A 20,878-nucleotide genomic window follows, 5' to 3' on the forward strand; every position below is an offset into this window, starting at 1 on the left:
ATTGAGCAATAATTAACAGTGAATAGTGTAGAGGAATTATTATTGTTGTGTATTATTGTTCTGTATTATGACATTTATTGCAATGATGTGAATATTATAACAGCAGTGGAAGTAGAAAACAGTAAAAAAGAGATTATTTCAACTTATCTTGTTGTGGCATCAGTGTCTGCAGGCACCTAAATTCCATGAAAGTACTTAAAAGACTGAAGTCTGGGCTTGTTGCTATGAAAGACTGAAATACTTGTCTTAGGACTCCACTTTTTTATTGTGAACTTTGCTGCCACATCCATAATGCCCATAACTCTTTTCATTATACTTTCCAATATCTTGAAATTCACACATTAACAGCAAACATGGCTATAACAAGTCTATTACGTTGCCAACACAGTCCGAGTAGAAATTCAGGTGTTATTGCAGAATATAATTTGTATTAATATTTATAATTATTATTTTAAACAATTCTGTTTTAATTGAATGTAAGAATCTCTGGATGACTAACATTGTCTTCTGAGTAGATAAAAATGCTGAAATAAAGTTCAGATAGGAAAAAGGAAGCCTAATAACTGATAATAATATGGATACAACAAGCTCGCCTGAAAAAGCCGAGATATGCACAAATTTACACAAAATGATACCAGTAATTTCAGTTTAGAAAACGGGTATCGATGGATGCATTAAAGATTACGAAGCATCAATCCTGGGTCATTGCATGCAGTTCATCTAAATGTAATTACAAACATGAACAGCTATCTGACACTGAACCTGTCAGTTCAGAACTGGCAGTGATGCTATTTGTTCGAAATAAGTAGTATTATTAACAGTGACTGAGTCCTGTTTTTTAGTTTTTTGTAAGAATTGACCTGTATTGCTACAATTTGTATGTGCAACAAGTGGAGGTAAGTGTGTAGGGTGTAATCCATAGAAAGGAGATGTTTCTGGATGGTACAACTGTTCACCGCTTGTTTTTGATCAGAAGTAAATCGGATAGTGATTTACTTCAGTGTTGTCCTACCATCTGTTATGATGTTTGGTAATCACTGGTGGCCCGTCGTCAGCGTGTTCTTCTCCACAGCAGTTGACCCAGGCAGTGGTCGTGAGGATGATGGCACTGTGAATGAAACACTGGAGCCACACTTGAGAGAAGTTGGGTTTAAATTTTTATCCATCCATTTTAATTTTAAGATTTTTTTCTGCTTTTCCTAAATTACTATTGGCAAATGCCAGGATGATTTCTTTGGAAAATAATGTTAAACATATAACTTGTTCTTCCTTTTTTCCCCAGTGGTGCCAGCTTTTCCTGAAACTAGGTACTTATCTTATACCCTTGATATAATGCATATGAGAAGCTCAGTGCCTGCTCAACCTCAGAGCTGGAGTACACTAGGGGTACCCGTTATCTAGCACTGGTCACATGATACATTGAATTGTTCTATTTTTTATGTCAGCAGGAGCCCATTGTCTTCAGCATAACAGCTATTTAATTGCTAAAGAGTATATTTGAAATCAGCTACCTAATTTTTAAGGAAAAGCATACTGTTTCAGTGTCCACAACAGAAGGACTTTATATCAACATCAGATTCTCAGGCAGCAATAATATTTAACTGTGAACTGGTATGAATTACAGCTTTTGATGTTGTTTGATAGGGATTTTGAATTGTTTCTTCCAATGCTTACTGTATTCATTACACAAAATGAGTCTATAATTTCTTGGTGTTTTGTTGTTTGTGGTGCAATGTAATTGCCAAAATGATGTTACTCAAATTATAATTACTTCCGTTTAACATTTGCGTACAATTTCGTAATGTGGGAAACACGGAGTGTGATAGTACCAACCAGTTATCTTTGTCATGTATTTGTTCCACATTGCTTTACTTATTACAGGAGAGAAGCTGTATAATACTTGAGTAACTATGAATTTTTGTTTTACAGAGCTGGTAATAAAGGTTATGCATACACATTCATAACACCAGAACAGGAACGCAATGCCGGTGACATAATTCGTGCATTTGAATTGTCTCAGGTCCCTGTGCCTGACCCATTACGGATATTGTGGGACAGATACAGAGCTAGACAAGCTGCCGTAAGTATAGTTTATAAAAATAAGTAACTGCAGAGCTTTGTATTAAAGTAGGCTTGTGGACTGTAATAGCTGAGGCTGATAAGGGGGGGTTAACTGTACTAACATTATGACAATCTTTTTCTTTTTCATATATTTTTCTCCTATGACCGGGTCTTTTTACAGCTCTTTATTTTTTAATTTGAGGTAATTCAGTCAACCAGTCTCTTATTGTGTTCATTGGTATCTGTGTTTTGACTTAGTCCCATGTGCTGTGTTTAAGATGTTTTAGCTGTCCTTAAAAGTAAATGCTTCCCTGTGTTTATTTCAAGGATAGGGCAGGAGAATAATAAATATAAATACATTAACAAATGACCAATATGACAGGGGTGTCTGAAATTTTCATTTTAGACATACACTTCCCCCTCTGTGACTATAAAACAGAGTAGTGTGTCTTGTGCTTTCATTCACTAAAATGCTAGTTTGTCACTAAACATTTTTGCAAATACATCCGATGTTGGCATGCATCAGCATCATCATCTTGACAGAAACTACAGACTCCCAAACCAAACAAGATGACACACTTATTAAAGCTCTGGATTGTATTCAGGAAAAGGGGGAGTTCAAATCAGAGTCCAAGTTAAGGTTTTTCATAATTTCCCTAAATCACTTGATGTGGTTGCCTAGTGGCTGTTGTGAGAGGGCCATAGGAAAATATTTTCTACTGCTGTTCATTCGTGATCTTCTTCTCGTGTTACGGTTGCAAAGATACTGCATTTTGCAGTTAAGAAGAAAAAAATAAGAATGTTGTGTCATATCATGCATAGTCAATTAGAGATGGAGCACAAAATTGGGATTCACGGAAGCGTCCAATTCCACCCATTTGCTTTGACCCATGACGTCACCAATATGGCGCAAATAACAATTCACAACAGCTCCCATATCATGCCAATGACGTCATTATGTAAACATGACAACAAACACGAAAATAGCTTGAAAAACAATGAAACACATATTCCTCCAAAAATATAATGAAAATAACGGGACAAGCGGGGGAAAATAAACACATGCCACTAGACCAAACGAGAAAATAAAACAACCACAACCTTCCCAAAATCGACTAAAACCCATATCCACTGGAAGTGATCACTTCCCTTGACCTAAATAGCTCAACAGAAACTACCGATACCAATTCATACAACCTAAAACTACAACCACCTCCGCAGCCACTGCTACCGTATTTACTCGAATCCAAGCCGCACTTTTTTTCCAGTTTTTGTAATCCAGAAACCCGCCTGCGGCTTAGAATCGAGTGCAAAGTAAGCGGCAGTCCCGAAAAATGTTGGTAGGTGCCGCCACAACTAACTTCTTCCGTCGAATTATGTAGCGCTACACAGGTATGCTTTGCAGGCACAAAGATAAATACTGGCGACAAAACCCCTGCGTCAGTAAATTAAAAAAAAAAAAAAGTGGAAGACGAGCTATTTCACCGCCCCGAGTTTCGACCACTGCATTTTCATACATTATCCAACGAAGTAAATACAAATTCTGTATTGTTCATCTTTGAATGTAGCAGCATTTCAGCGTACTACGAAAATCCGACTGGCAAGATTGTTTGTCTGAATTTTTTCCTACCTGGGACAAGAGATCATTGCTAATAAGAAGTTTTATGAATTGTGAATCATATGCAGTATTCTCTTCACCATAAGAATAATACGAATATAAACATTTTGCCATGTATTCTTTCGTGTTTGCTGCTATCTCATTTAAATCCTGTCTGCCTAATAAACTACGAAACTAGAGTGAGACAACAGCAAACGCGGAATAATATACATATCATGTCATGTTTATATTCGTATTGTTCTTATGCCTAATAGTGATACAGTCAGAAATGAAGCACGGCAATTGACAAGATTTTTAAATCTAAGATGACTAATTTCTGTACAGAATGTAATGTACTACAGAGGTGTCTGCAAAGATTTTCAACCGGAGAAAAATTTTCGCTAAACTCTCGTTCAGAACATCTTCTATCATACGCAGTCCATTATTTGGTTCTTGTTGATCATTATCAAAGAAAGCACCAGTGTAAGTAACAGCAAATAGCAAGCAGTCTCTTGCCATTGTTCTGCTAATGAGACTATTCCTCTTTCTTTTTTTTTTGCGAGCGGCGGCAGGTCGTAAACACTCATTATCAGAATGCGACAAACAATGCATGACACAGTACAGTAATGCATTTTCAGCTTAGAATGACATGAAAACCTATAACAAAGAGAACGGCACTTGCCAGATCAAAGAAAAATAAGCAATCAATTCAAACCAGACGAAGCACGTGATAAAGGAATGGTATCCGTATAAATACGGACGGAGCACCTGACGCATAGCAATGGCTACATGGTAAAGCTTAACTGCTAAGCTTAAAACTCGAACCAAACTACTGTAGCTGTATCGTCATTCATTCGACCTAAACTGTATTACAATGGACCAACTTTGTTTCGATTTGGATGTGCGGCCTAAAACTCTTCTCTCCCTTGGAATTTCGAGTCTCGAATTTCAGGTGCGGCTTAGATTCGGGAAAATTTTTTTCCTTATTTCGAGTCTCATTTCGCAGGTGCGGCTTAGATTCGAGTGCGGCTTAGATTCGAGTAAATACGGTACCTCAAAAAAAACACCGACAGCAACAAAATCATAATTGAACTCTTCCCTTGACCTATATAGTTCATCAGAAACTCCCAATACCAATACATACAACCCAAAACTTCAAGCACCTCCACAGTCACTGCACCCTCAAAAAAAAACACCGACGACAACAAAATCGGAATTGAACTCTTCCCACGACCTACATGTGAGTCAACAACAACTCACAATACCAAACCACCCACAACTACAACCACCCATTGGAATCGAATACTCCAATTCACCTTCACAGATCAACAGCTCACAAAACCAACCCACCAATACCAGCAACAAACCCCCCCACACATAATCCACAAATCCTCTAACCAGACAAAAAAATTAACGAAAAACCAAGCAACTCACAAGAAAACACACACACACACACACACACACACACACACACACACACCAACAGAATAAACAACCAAATAAAATTCCCAACCCCCACCCCCCCACCCCAAAAATCAAAACCAAAGAAACACATAAAAAAAGGTACAACTAAAAAAACTATAACAAAATCAAAAAAATCCACAACCACCCCCACCCGCCCACCTCCCCAAACAATCCCCCACCCCGGAGCCGCAGCCTACCCCCCCCCCCCCCCCAAACCTAACTAACCCACAACCTTTGGCCTGTACATCTTACTAACAGCCCTTAAGAGAACCCTAAAAATACAATAACCCTCAGGGACGCTCTTCCGCCAACAGTACTCATCTAAATGACCCTGAAAGTTGGAAGAGTGCCTCGGCTTAACAGCCCCTCAAACCCCTCTGTAGTATTTGTACAGGCCCCACTTTGATACTTCTTAAACTCAATGTTGTGTTTAACTACTAAGTAATGGTAACCCTCCTGACCCAACCCACTATAAGAAGCAAACCCATCAGAAACTACAGTGCTCCCCTGTTCTACACACTCCTGAATCAACCCCACTAACACCCTCTTTGTACACCGTTCAGCAACCCTAAAAACACATTCAGAATACCCAGACCCCGGTACCACAGCTTCCCCCCCCCCCACCCCCCCTCCCACCCGCCCACCCCCACAACCCAACCACAGGCTTACCCCTCCCATACTTCCTACTACCAAACTGCGACTCGTCAACCTCAACAATTACTCCAGGCCCACCCAACTTACCCCTGTAATTAATATATTCCGAACAAACCTCACGACAAAAAGGATACCAGTCAAGAACTGTCCACTCACTCACACCCACCTCATGTGCACAAAAACTGTGAGAGGACTGATAACAAAAATTATAACTCATCAAGACAATTTCACGCATGCCCAACCTAGACTTTTCGAACCAGATACTCGGGTGTATGGAGTGCCAAATGTTATCACACCAGCACCTCCACATGTAGCCATCCCTGGTCCGTGATGCTGGAACTTTTGTTAGCATCATATTTTCCCCGCATACAGCACACTTCACCAACTCGGCCAGCAGACCAAAAAGCTGAAGGAATTTGATAAGCAACATTGAACTGTTGCCCATCATGCCTCACAACCAAAAACTGTTGATTTTGGTGGTCATATCCATTCCTAACAACAACATAATAAAAATAATCTAAATAATTCGGACACAACAAACCAAACACTACACTACATTAGCTTAAAAAAACCAAAAACTAAACCGGCAACCCACTGGAAAATGTTCCCCTATACAGTCGGTAATCACCGGCACAAAACCCATCAACGTCAACAACTCAGATGAACCCAATACGACACACAACACACAACCCACAACCCACAAACACCACCAGAGAGCACCACCAACCACAACTGTACACCACCTACAAACACATCACAAATGCACACTAAACCACTAACAAAACCAAAGGCACAACTCACAAACACACCACCGGAGAGCACCACAGACAGCACAACAATAGATCTACAAACACGCGACACTCACAAACTAAACTTTGTGCAGTCGTGACGTCACACACCACAACAGCCTTACGTCACGGGTCAAACCCGACGGGTGGAATCGGACGCCTCTGATCACCCCAAAATTGGACTTGACAAAGGCAAAGAAAATAGCCATGCCTTGTGAAAGGTTGTCACAATATTCATCTCAAATGTTTTAAGAATAGCATGGAACATCTAAAACTGGATGCTATCTTGTGTAACTTCTCTATGGCAGATTTGGTTTCTTCACTAGTCTCAGTGAAGATAGCAAGATCATCAGCAAAAGCCAGGCCCTTTGCTTCGATTCTCTGTCCCCAGGTTCCAATGTTTATTCCCTCAATCTCTTTTGCCCATTCTCTGATGACTTTGTCTAACACTGTGTTAAATAGAAGCAGGGACATGCCGTCTCCTTGACAAACTCCTTTATGTTCTTCAGAAGGCTCAGATATTTCACTAAGAATAACAAATCCACTCAAGCTGTCGTGTCTGTGAGAGTGTGGCAGATTTGTTCTGTAGCCTTCCTGTCTGCCCTAAGCTCTTCTGAAGTGTGCAAAATGTTATGTTTGCCCTAAGCTCTTCTGAAGTGTGCAAAATGTTATGTTTGTCCTTAAAGTTGAAAAAGGTGACAAATTTGTCGGTACTTTGAAGTATCCTTAATATCAATCAGCTCAGCACACAGTCTCCCTTTCCTGAAGCCTGGTCTAATTACCCAGCAAGTGTGTCTAACTTGTACATGTTTTGGCTTTTGTTCTGTTTCTATGTGAGTTACCTGCAATTTGCTGTAAGAAATGTTTGCTGTTCCAGGAGGGCAAAAAAGTACACACAGGTGGTGGATTCAGTGGAAAAGGCTTCAAATTTGATGAGGCAGAAGCCCAGCTGGTCAGTGAAAAAAAGAAATTCCAAAAAGCAGCACTGGGTAAGTAGTTTATTCTCATTATAAATGTTTTGATCTCAACAGCCCTCATTATCAGTGGAAATATTGTGTTCTAACCAGATCTAAATAAATCAGTCTGTATCAATGTAGAAAAATATTCTAAAAACAAAGATGATGTGACTTACCAAACGAAAGCGCTGGCACGTCGATAGACACACAAACAAACACAAATATACACACAAAATTCTAGCTTTCGCAACCAACGGTTGCTTCGTCAGGAAAGAGGGAAGGAGAGGGAAAGACGAAAGGATGTGGGTTTTAAAGGAGAGGGTAAGGAGTCATTCCAATCCCGGGAGCGGAAAGACTTACCTTAGGGGGGAAAAAGGACGGGTATACACTCGCGCGCGCGCATGCGCGCGCACACACACACACACACACACACACACACACACACACACACACACACATATCCATCCACACATATTCATATGTCTGCTTGTGTCTGTATATGTGTGGATGGATATGTGTGTGTGTGCGCGAGTGTATACCCGTCCTTTTTTCCCCTAAGGTAAGTCTTTCCGCTCCCGGGATTGGAATGACTCCTTACCCTCTCCTTTAAAACCCACATCCTTTCGTCTTTCCCTCTCCTTCCCTCTTTCCTGACGAAGCAACCGTTGGTTGCGAAAGCTAGAATTTTGTGTGTATATTTGTGTTTGTTTGTGTGTCTATCGACGTGCCAGCGCTTTCGTTTGGTAAGTCACATCATCTTTGTTTTTAGATATATTTTTCCCACGTGGAATGTTTCCCTCTATTATATTCATAGAAAAATATTCTCGTTGATATCATGATATTAAGTGGCTGTATTTGTGTAAGTTGTAGCCGCAATTCTTGGAGCATTATTAATTCTATGTTTGGTTTATGTTCTAGGTCTGCAGGATTCTGATGATGAAGATTTGGAGAATGATATCGATCAGCAAATAGAAAACATGCTTGCACCCAAGAGAACTGTCAAAGAAATTAAAGCCCCAATTGGTGTAACTCCAGGGGCTGGAGGTGGGTTACTGATTTTGTTCCTTCTTTTCAGATTACTCTCTTCTTCTGTGACTTAAAATATAATGTTCAACATTTTAAAGAACATAGTTCTTATTATATTAAACAGCAATTTATAATTATTTTAATAAACTGGAAGCAGTCTTGATCACATAAATTTTTTATTCTGGTGACCGGTTTCAATCTTATTATAAGATCATCTTCAGACCTACAATTTACAAGAATCCTTATAAAGGACGAAATCGTATATTGATAAAACGGTAAACAACGCTGATATACCATAGATATCTGCTGGAGGTGGTGATGCATGGCAACCCTCTTGCTTGTGGCTGGTGGTGTAATGCAACGTGGGATACACCAGCTGCTAATTAAATACTTGAATCCCCACCCACTGTCTCCAGCATAATGTCATGGCTAGCCAATCACATAATTTGCATTTCTGCCGCTTAAGAAAATAACGTTGTAGTTGCAATTAAGTCATTACTACCATCTATAGAACTTATAAAACAAGTTAAAATCTTATAGCTTATAAAATGTAGTGTGAAAAAGGTAATTACTGTGATATAAATAGTGTGGCCCTCTATCATGTACTGTTATTGACCAAAGCAAAGATGATAACAAGGGTGCCACTCGAGTAACCATGGCTACCTTCTCGTCTTACTAGGGCCACAGAAGTTGTCTATGAGGAAAGTGTCCTGGTCACTCTAAGGTTGCCAGGGAGACCCAACGAAGGTTGATCAGTACATGATATGGGTTAGTGATATGCACATGAGTTACTGCTACCATTAAAATTTTAATTAAAAGACATCTCGTCAAAATAAATGTTACATCTAGAATGCGATATCAGTAGTGGAATGTTACAGAAATTTATAAAGTAAGAGCTATATTATCGTTATGGTTGTTGGTCTGCATAGAATGCAATGTGATGTGCAATGTGATGGCTATCGTGAGCATAAAATTAATGACATTATGCCAATAAAGAATAGATAAAACCACTGTCTGGAGGGTCACATCATGGACGGATGAAATATTGTCTGCGGTAGCCATAATGTTATATCGAAATAATAAATATACCAGTAACCACTGGCATAGCAGGGTAGGGGAAAAAACATTCCTTGTCAAATAGTAAAACACAGATAAGTGACTTATAGCATATACATAAGACAAGAAAATTGATTGGTGCGCACACACACACACACACACACACACACACACACACACTTAATCCAGCATAATGAATATACTACTGGTACATCACGTAGTAAATCTGTCTTCGGGCAACACATTAACCAAAATAAGCATTATGAAGGGACTATTAATAACAGTATGAGTATCTTGCATACCGTCCCTAAAGAATTTTTGCTTAATACCCTTGAAGAACTGGAAATTTATATACATTGGAAAAAAAGATCCAGAAACTCTACTTAATGAACAACTGAATTTCAGAGAAAAATATTTCTTTGATCTGTTTGAGGAACTATTCTAAAATACTTCACATTTCACGATGTTCCATTAGTCTGGATGAGTATAGATGTCACGATATCCATATCTCTGCTGTAACGATTCCTTTTAATAGTCTCTTACTACACAATTATTGCCAATTGTGTTTGTTACACTACTGCGTACCACATTTGTTCATAACTATTGTATTTTATCATATCATATGGATAGACATTACGTCAGACGAATGTGCCTCTGCTCTTCAATATGTTTAGTATCACATTATCATGCTTTATATTTTGTGTACTATATTAATTGGTGACTGTTGTTTCACCATATATTATGCTGGATTAAGTGCGTGTGTGCACCATCAATTTTCTTGCCTTATATACGCTATATGTCACTTATCTGTGTTTTACTATTTGACGAGGGATGTTTTTTCCCTTACCCTGCTATGCCAGTGGTTATTGGTATATTTGTTAACACTATATTTTAATATAACATTATGGTTACCACAGACATTATTTTGTCCACCCATGACATGACCTTCCAGACAGTGGTTTTATCTATTCTTTATTGGCATAATGTCATTAATTTTACACTCATGATAGGCATCACGTTGCATTCTATGCAGACCAACGGCCTTAATGGTAATATAGCTCTTACTTCATAAATTTTTGTTACATTCCACTACTGACGTCGCATTCTAGATGTAACATTTATTTTGACGAGATGTCTTTTAATTAAAATTTTAATGGTAACAGTAACTCATGCCCATACCACTTACCCATATCATGTATTGATCAACCTTCGTTGGGTCTCCCTGACAACCTTAAAGCGACCAGGACGCCTTCCCCATAGACAGCCTCTTTAGCCCTAGTAAGACGAGTGGGTAGCCATGGTTACTCAAGTGGTATCCTTGTTATCATCTTTGCTTTGGTGGATAACAGTACATGATAGAGGGCCACACTATTTATGTTGCAGTAATTATCTTTTTCACACTATATTTGATAAGCTATAAGATTTTAACTTGTTTTATAAGTTCTGTAGATGGTAATAATGACTTAATTGTAACTACCACATTACTTTCTTAAGCGGCAGAAATGCAACTTATGTGGTTGGCTATCCAAGACATAATGTCGGAGACTGAGGACGGGGCTTCAATTATTTAATTAGCAGCTGGTGTCTCTCACGTTACAGTATACCACCAGCCACAAGCAAGAGGGTTGCCATTCACCACTGCCTCCAGCAGATATCTGTGGTATATCAACATTGTTTACTTTTTTATCAATATACGATTTCGTCTTTTATATATTTATAATGATTCTTGTTCATTGTAGGTCTGAAGATGATCTTATAATAAGATCGAAACTGGTCACCACATTAAAAAATTTATGTGATCAAGATGGCTTCCAGTTTATTTATAAAATATACCTGACGGTGATAGTCAACAAAGAGACAAGTGAGAGGGGGAAAGTAAAATAAGTGTGCAGAACAGTACATGTGTTATTTGCCATTACAAATATTCTTTTTCCATGTTTACTAGTTGGAAACCACTGCCATTTAGCTGTGTTTTGCTTTATGGTGCATTATATACCTACTTTATATTATGTTACATTTAACAAACAATCCTGTTGGAAGAACATCCACAACTGAGTATTATAGCAGAGGTTGGAACCGCACTTCAGTTGTAAATTACTTTATTTTCACACAGCCGGTTTCAGATTGTTATAAGCCCGTCCTCAGGTGTCGTACTGGAAATAGCAAAAGACAGGAGATAATTTTCACACGCTGCAACACACACAAAAACAAAAAACAAATTTTTTCATAAAATTTTTTTAAAGCTCCTAAAAAATATTTCAAAAACATTTTGAAGTCACCGGCCGGGCTCGTAGCTGTGAAACCTATGTCAATGCACAAGTGGCACCAGACAGTACCACGGATGACTGCTTCGGTAGGGAACATATACAAATAATATCATGACACTTATGCTGTGCTGTGGTCCCGGAGCACAACACGTAGCGGGTGCAGTGTGCTGCCTGTGAGCGCAGACCAGGGTGTAGCGGATGCAAACGAGGAGGCAAATTGGAAACCATAGTGGCAAAAGTGCTGCCATCTGTTGATGGAGAGAAGAACACCGAGCCACTAGCCCGGCCATTCACAATTTCAATTTAGTGGTTTACATTTAAAATGAAGGAAAAACAAAAAAATTACATAAAAAATACACGATATAAGTTATAAGTGCATTATGCATAGTAAAGGAGCATATTGAACAGGTCAGTCCAGAACTGTGGTAAAAATTAGTGGAAGGTGCAATATAAAATTATTATATAAACTGTAAAGTGCAATGAAACTTTCGTTTTACATGAGTGGCAAACAAGTTTTAAATTTAGTGGGGATATATAAGTGGCAATGTGGAACAACGCGCCACAGTCATCAGTTAAAAGAACATGCACATGTGCCACTCCTATTTACAAGCTTTCGTTACTGATCAACAAGGAAGGCAGCAAAACCTTACACTCTATACTGTCAGAGAGTAATATGCCAATTAAGAAGGCACTTAAAGAAACAGATGCGTTATTCACCCCATTTCTTAAAAAGACTTTAATACCGATGTATCCGAGGACGCCGACTTTCAGGGACATCGTGGAACTTCATAAGCCACCGGTCCCTCTAAGGCCAATCATCAACACTATTAATGCCCCAGATTACTTATTGGCTAAGGAATTGCAAAGTTTCCTCAGTAAGCATTATTTGTTCCATGATGATCATGCCATCAAGGACAGAGAGGAGTTAATTACACATCTCAAACATGTAACTGAAACCAGTGATATGAATCTAGCAAGTCTCGACATCGTAAGCATGTACACAAATATTCCCTTTAAAGAGGTGATTCCTATTATTGAATCCAACTTACGGATGTTCTCTTGTCTAGATTCACAAAAAATTAATGAATTCCTTCATTTCCTCAGAATTGTCCTGGACCATAATTACTTCGTCTTTAAAGACACCATATATGGGCAAACTGGTGGGTTAGCCGTGGGATCTCCCATTGCCAGTATAATAGCTAATGTTTACATCAATCTCATTGAACATCAGTTTTTTTCAACCCACCCACAACATCTTCAAAGAGTAGTATGCTACAAAAGATACGTCGATGACATCATACTTTTATATAATGGGACCGACACCCAGCTGCAACTTTTTCAACATGACTTTAATAAAATACCCCCCAAGATTCAGTGTACTATAGAATACCACTCTGGCTTTACACTCCCATTTTTATATCTGGAAATTTTGTTACAGAACAGTAATGTACACTTCAACATATTTAGAAAACCAACTATGACTAGTTCTATTATTCATTGCTCTTCAGTTCACCCAAAGCAGCAAAATATGGCAGCTCTTCATGCTATGCTTTACCATGCGGCCCGAGTCCCTCTCTCAAAAGAAAATTACCAGTGCAAGTTTGATACCATTAAATTCATAGCACATGTTAATGGCTACCAGTCAAATGTTGTTGATGTTCTTCATCAGCAAATGCAATCAAAAGGCGCTTCCAACGATCTGTAAGGGATTACCCTGTCATCTACTAATAATGATAACTCTAAAAACATTTTTGCAGGATCCCATATGTAGGTGTTATACCTGACAGGATTGGCAAATGGCTTAGGAAGGGGGGGGGGGGGGGGGGCTATACCCGCCTTCTACACCCTGCATAAGGTCATGCACCTATTGAAGCACCACAAAACAAGAGAAGACAACCGCTACGCACAATCGGGCATCTATCGCATCCAGTTTAGTGAGTGCCCTTCCGCATACGTAGGCCAAACTGGCCGTTCCTTTAGCATACGCTTCAGAGAGCGTCAGGATCTTAGCAATTCCAAATCCACTCTCACTAACCATCTGAAGGATCATAACCATTCCATTTCAAATATAAACACAAGTTGCAGGATTATACATATTCAATGTAAGGGCTTGGTTTTAAACATTTTAGAAGAAATAGAAATCATCCGCAGCATTTGCTGTGATCCGTCTGGCATTTTGAATGAGCAAACTGTGCATAAGCATGCAGTCCTGCTGAATAACTTTTCTTTCCTGAAGCAGCATCCAGCCTCATTTCCTTCTCTTTCTGGTCTCTGATTACTGTACGCCATACATGTATACTATTTTTAATCAGGTCAGTGTTTTTTTTATGGCCTTCAATAGGCTAAACGAATGTACGTCATATGCCTGTTTTCTTTAGTGAGGTCCGCAAGGTCCACCCAGTTCATTTTATATAGCTGTAAAATTGTCCTCTCTTAATAAAAGTTGCATGTTTTCATTTCATCCTACGACTATGGCACATTATAGTACTGTGGCATTATCTGTGCCCCCACTAATTAAAAATTTACCTTTCATGATGTAAAGTGCGTCTCAGGTCTTATCTAATGTAAGCCTCAGTTAATTGTCGGCTGGTGGTTAGCAGTTTTAAATTGACCCCACTTTTAATGTGTCCTTTTAATGCTATCACTGCTAGCTATTAATTGGCATATTACTTTCTGACAGTATAGACTGTAAGGTTTCCTACTTCCCTTGTTGATCAGTAACGAGAGCTTGTAAATAGAAGTGGCACATGTGCATGTTCTTTTAACTGATGACACATGTGCATGTTCTTTTAACTGATGACTGTAAAGTTTCATTGTGCTTTATGGTTTATATAATAATTTCATATCGCACCTTCCACTCATTTTTACCACTGTTCTGGACCGACCTGTTCAATACGCTCCTTTACTACGCATAATGCACTTTTAACTTATATCATGTATTTTTTACGTAATTTTTTGCTTTTCCTTCATTTTAAATGTAAATCAATAAATTCAAATTGTGAATGGCCGGGCTAGTGGTCCCGTGTTCTTCTCTCCGTCAATAGATGGCAGCACTTTTGCCACACTGGTTTAGCAATTTGCCTCTTCGTTCACATCCGCTACTCCCTATTCTGTGCTCATAGGCAGCACACTGTGCCTGCTACATGCAGCACTCGGGGGACCACAGCACAGCGTAAGTGTCGTGATATAATTTGTATATATTCCCTACCCAGGCAGTGGTACATAGTACTGTCTGGTGCCAATTGCGCATTGACATAGGTTTCACAGCACCTAGCCCAACTGGCAGTTTCAAAATGTTCTTTAAAAGTTTTTAAAACTTTTTAGAAAAAAAATTTGTTTTTTTGGCTTTTATGTGTGTTGCGGCATGTGAAAATTATCTCCCGTCTTCTGCTATTTCCAGTACGACACCTGAGGATGGGCTTATAATAGTCCGAAACCAGTCGTGTGAAAATAAAGTAATTTACAACTGAAGCGATATTTTCAACCTCTGCTGTTACATTGTTTAACATTTATTTCCTCTCTGCGTCCTTGTAGTGTTACTTGGCTCATGCATTTACGTGATTTCATCTGCTTATTTTCAGTATCTGACAGCTGTAAACAGTTCATTTATTAATTTCTCTTTTTTACAGTATTGCCTGGGCAAATGGGACCCACAGCAACTGATAAGTTGGAATTGGCTAGAAGATTAGCATCCCGCATCAACATGGCTAAGAACTTGGGAGCTGAGGCCAAGGGGGCCACACAACAAGCTGCTGAAGCTATTCTGAAGGGAGGTGGATCACAGCCACTTATCACGGTAATACATCATGGGCCACTCTCACACCCACGTTCTCTCTCTCTCTCTCTCTCTCTCTCTCTCTCTCTCTCTCTCTCTCATATCTGTGTACCTGCCTTTCACCAACTCCGTTTCTCCCATCTCTTTCTTTGTAACTATAGATTATTCTACTCTTTCCATGATGTTGGATTGTGTTTTTGGATTGTTATTTGTTCCGTACGATTAATGTGAAATGATATTTTATAAATCCTTGCAGCTGAATTTATTTTTTGTTATCTTTGCCTTATAACTAATGACTGTTGTAAAGAGACGCCAACCCATAAAATTTTTTGTATGAAGGAATGTTTATTATATGCATTCTGTTCTTACCAGCAACAATTAGTACAACACAACCAGTAGACTGAACACAACTGTATTTCACTGAAGCATTAATAACTTGAACATGGTATTTAAGCAACATTAAACAGGAACCAATTACGTATACAAAGAGCTGTAGCTATACATGTAGAGAACTGAGGCCGAGCAGAGCTCGGCCAGCCTTAGAGAGACTGGGATCCAGGTGGGCTCTGACTGTCATCTCTCTCTCTCTCTCTCTCTCTCTCTCTCTCTCTCTCTCTCTCTTGTCACACACACACACACACACACACACACACACACACACACACACACACACACTCTTACACACACGCACACGTACGTACGTGTACACACGTCTGAGGCACCCTCTACAGTCTACAGATGACATAGCACTGCCACACTTGCGGTCTTTTGAAAGTGCGCACATGTATCACTGCATTCCTCCTCTCTTATGGAGGTCACAGATTCTTGAGATGTCCATGCTGTCCTCCTCGTCTGCTGTGCTCAGGCTGAGATGGCGTGCTGCAACAGGAGCATATGGTATGAAGATGAAGTGCTTTGGGCACGGAAACTTTCTGTGCCCACCTTCCCGTGCCAAACCATATGTCGACTTCGGGGCTGTTTCTATGTCAACTTCGGGCATCAGCTCTGGTGATAGTGCTTGCAGTGCTAATGGTACTGGTATCAGCAGTTGCTCAAGAACAGGTGATGGAATTCCTGACAATGGTGTCGGAAGCAATAGAAGAACTGCTGGTTTGGCCACCGATGATGGACGCCCTCAACTGCATGGGATTGGAGAACCGGCAGCAGCAGGTGATCCGACTCCCATATGGATGGGCTCAGAGGCAATGGTGTGACATTAGGGGATGCCTGCCCATTCATGCGAACGTGAAGCTAATTGTGTTACCTTGAGCAGAGACTGTCCTCTGTGAGGATGTCACAGAGACGCCACCCAGGGCATCTGATGATGACAGCTGGAATCCATTTAGGACGATGTCCAAAACCACGTGCCTAGACAGCCACATCAGGCTATGAGAGACGCGGTGGCTGCATGGATTGATGTCCAGTTGGAGCACACAGGAGATGTAGCAGCGTTGTCGGCTGACACCTGTGGAGGAGATGTGCCAGGCTCTTCTTGCAGAACCGCGTGAAATGGTACAATGAGAGGAACTGATCTAAGGCAGTGTTGGATGAAGAAGTGGCAACATACCTTTTCATCTGAGTTTTTAATGTTCACACTAGGCACTCTGCCTCACTGTTAGATTGCGGTTGGAATGGTGGGTGAGGATGTGATGTACATCACGAGAATAGCAAAATGCCGCAAACTCTTGCGATAAAAATTGTGGACCATTGTTGGACACTAACATCATGGGTGAGCTTATGAGTGAAAACATTTTGGACAAGGCTGTGCCTGTAGCTGTTGTGGACGTGGAAACACAACGAATGACATACAGAAAATAAGAATATGTGTCAACGACCAACAGCTAATAAACATTGAGAAAAGGGCCAGCAAAATCGACATATATATGGTCCCATGCATGTGACAGCATCAGCCAAGATGACGATGCTTGTGGAGCTGCTCGGTACACTGCACTCTGTGAACAGGAGGCAACCTGCCAGATAATGTCATTGTCCAAGTGAGGCCAAAACATGTCTCGACGGGCCAACGCTGTTGTGCATGTCACAGCCCCGTGATCTGCTTGTAATAAATGGAGAACCTCCAAATAAGCACCGAGGGGATCACTACCAGAGGGGTCACATGTTCCATGTCTAAAAGCAGAACACCATCCACTACAGAGAATTGATGTTGAAATGCGTAATAATTACATAGGGGGTTGGACACACCAGAAGGTGATGAATCCGTCAGCCATATTGTATGAATAGCATCGGCATTTGCACGTTGATTTGTAGGGTGGAAATGAATCTCGTAGTTGTAACACAAAATGAAAAGAGCCCAATGTTAAATGTGATGTGCCACTTTATCTGGTAATGACGCAGGAGGACTGAATAAGGAAACCAATGACTTGTGACGGGTGACTGGATCGAATTTGGTACCATAGTGAAAAGCACGGAATTTCTTCACAGGATATACAATGGCCAAAGCAACCTTTTCCATCTGAGAATACCTAGTTTGAGTAGGAGTCAGCATTTTTAGGCATAAGCAATAGATCACACAGAGCCATCAGGACATCTGTGAGCCATTACCACCCCCTACCCACACTGTGAAACGTCCACTGCAAGGACCAAGTGTAGGCCTGGTTGGTGCAGACTGTAACATGGTCTTAAGGGTGGAAAACACGGTTTCACAAGCCAGTGACCAGTGAAATGGAGGCCCTTTGCACAGCAACGCGTGTAATGGCTGCAAAGTTCTTTGACTACTGTAGGGCATGGGAGGGCCACAGTAGCAAAAACATGTTGATGCAGGGATTTGAGATCCTTGTGAGAAACTTCAAACCCAAGATAAATAATAGAAGGTTGAAAAAATTGACATTTTCTAAATGACAATTCAACCCAGCCACTTGGAGGACAGAAAAAAAAGAGTACAGGTAGTTTGTAACTGTTCCTCAGTGGAGGCACTGGAAACTACAATGTCATGCAAATAATTTGGTCAGCCTGGCACAGATGCTGTAAGTTGTTCAAAAAAATGTTGAGAAATTGTGAGAGCAGTGGCAACTCTAAAAGGCGATCACAAGTATTGGTGCAATACAAAAGGGGTATTGACAATTAACATAAGTTGTGACTCTTCATCTAAATGAAGTTGTAAATAGACATCTGACAAATCTATTTTTGAGAAATATTAACCTTGTAACAACTTTGCAAAGAATTTATCTGGGTGCGGTATCGGGTATGTATCCACTATAGATTGTGCATTCACAGAAACTTTAAAATCGCCACAGAGGCGTATCCAGCCCGACAGTTTCTTTGCTACAACAAGGGTTAGCCCATTCACTTGATGCAATAGGCCAAACAATGCCGGATTCCATGAGCCGATCTAATTCATCTTTGACTTGTTCTCTGGGTGCCACTGGAATCAGACTGATCCAGAAAAAATGAGGCTGAGCAGAGTTTTCATGGTAACGTGTGCTTGAAAATTATTTGCACACCCCCATCCAGAAGGCAACAAAGAGGAAAACTCAGAACATAATGTTTCTAACTGTGTATACGGTTGTTCAGGCACTAAATTCAGTTCATCTGAGGAGGTAAAACCAAACAACGTAAAAGCATCTAATTCAAAAAGATTCTCCCAATATGTGTTACTTACAACAAGAAATGTATGTGACCGGGCTACTGATTTGTAGGTCACTGAGGCAGAGAATTGGCCGAGAATAGGAATACTCTGTTTATTGTAATTTACTAACTTTTGTGACAGAGAGAAAAAGCAGAGAGGTGCCCAAGTCCATATAAGTTTATGAATTTCACAAGATTATTGCAGCTTTTATATCCACTTGCATGTGCAGAACTTTACAAAAAACCATAACATCAATGAAAAGCTTGTTTGGCGTTATGGAAATAGTCGATACAGTGTTTATGTCCATATCTGCATCAGGATCGTTGTGCTGAATTTTTCATTATAAACTGAAGCAATGTGACTTTTTTTGTTGCAATTATGACAGGTAGCGCAGCACTTGGGGCAGTCAGTGTTCACGGTTAATGGAACAATAAGGGCAGGACAGGAGCATGCAAGGCATACGTTGCTCTTTACTGGTCTGTTTACACTGTTGGTGTACCTGCTGCTGGGAGCAAGGTCAGCCACCTTGACGCTTTGATTGTGTACGGACCGTCACGAACGTGTCTTCCCCCCTGCCAACTATCTGAAGCTTGATGTGGAAGGAGTGGATGCTCAGATGTTTTGAAAGTTCAAATGTTGATGCATTATGGTGTAGGCGGTGCTCATGCTAATACCCAGTAACAGATGGATCTTGTCCATGGTGATTCTGCGGTTGTCCAAGACTAAAACATTCACTTCCACAACCATTTCTGGTGCGATGACACGATGAGCATGTCCAGGACGTGCATTGTCTTCCAGTGACTTGCGCCACTCAAGGAATCGTTTGCACCATTCCACAACAATTGAACAACTCTGACTGTACTCACTATACACAGCCTTCATCCGTCGATACATTTCACGGCCTCCAATTCCCTCCGGCACCAAAAATTGAATCACTCCTTGTTGTTCTCGCTTACTCACCTGCATGTTCAGTAGTGGACGATAACTTGTGTGACCACCTTTTCTTCGGTGTGAAACCACACTGGTGGTAGGCAATATCAAACGGTGAGCAAGTGTCAGTCTCTCTACCAGTAGATGGCGCCACCATACCTGCAGTTACGTGGTGCCACCTTATGTGTAAGGCAAATGTAGATGCACTGACTAGGTTTCATTTGAGTGAACCTCATACGTTGTTTTCCAGGAGGAACGGTCAGTGTTGAGTGATATTACAGGAACTACCAATCATGCAAAGCAAAAAAGTCTAGTAAATATGGGCTCTGAAAACATACCTTAAAAGGTATGAGCACTTCATCATCTTTAATACTGTGAAACAAATCATTTCTGATGCAAGTTCATTGCTTTCCATATTTTGAGAGGAGTATGGATCAAAACAAGAAAAAAAAAATTCTAATAAATATGGGCTCTAAAGTGCATACCATAAAAGCTATGAGCATTTGTTCAGTAGAAGAGCTATGTTTCACAGCAGCAAAGATTATTAAGTGCTCATAGCTCCTAAGATACGCTCTTTAGAGCCCATGTTTAGTGGACATTTTCTTCTTGTTTTGGTCCATACAACCACTGCTAAAAATACGGAAAGCAAAGAGCTTGCATTAGAAGAGATTTGTTTCATTGCATTAAATATGAAGAAGTGATCATGGTTCTTAAGGTA

The 20,878-nt window shown here is 40.1% G+C and overlaps 1 protein-coding gene across 1 annotated transcript in view; it reads left to right on the top strand.

The window, feature by feature from the left end:
• Positions 1 to 20,878, top strand: part of LOC124776527 (probable ATP-dependent RNA helicase DDX46) — a 172,942-nt gene that overhangs the window by 147,845 nt on the left and 4,219 nt on the right. The window contains exons 15-18 of the mRNA XM_047251554.1: positions 1,930 to 2,080; positions 7,442 to 7,553; positions 8,439 to 8,564; positions 15,499 to 15,665. Of these exons, the coding sequence (XP_047107510.1) occupies positions 1,930 to 2,080; positions 7,442 to 7,553; positions 8,439 to 8,564; positions 15,499 to 15,665 (556 nt within the window). The remainder of the gene's footprint in view (positions 1 to 1,929; positions 2,081 to 7,441; positions 7,554 to 8,438; positions 8,565 to 15,498; positions 15,666 to 20,878) is intronic.

Source organism: Schistocerca piceifrons, chromosome 2 (genome assembly GCF_021461385.2).
Source record: "Schistocerca piceifrons isolate TAMUIC-IGC-003096 chromosome 2, iqSchPice1.1, whole genome shotgun sequence".
Classification (NCBI taxonomy): Eukaryota; Metazoa; Arthropoda; class Insecta; order Orthoptera; family Acrididae; genus Schistocerca; species Schistocerca piceifrons.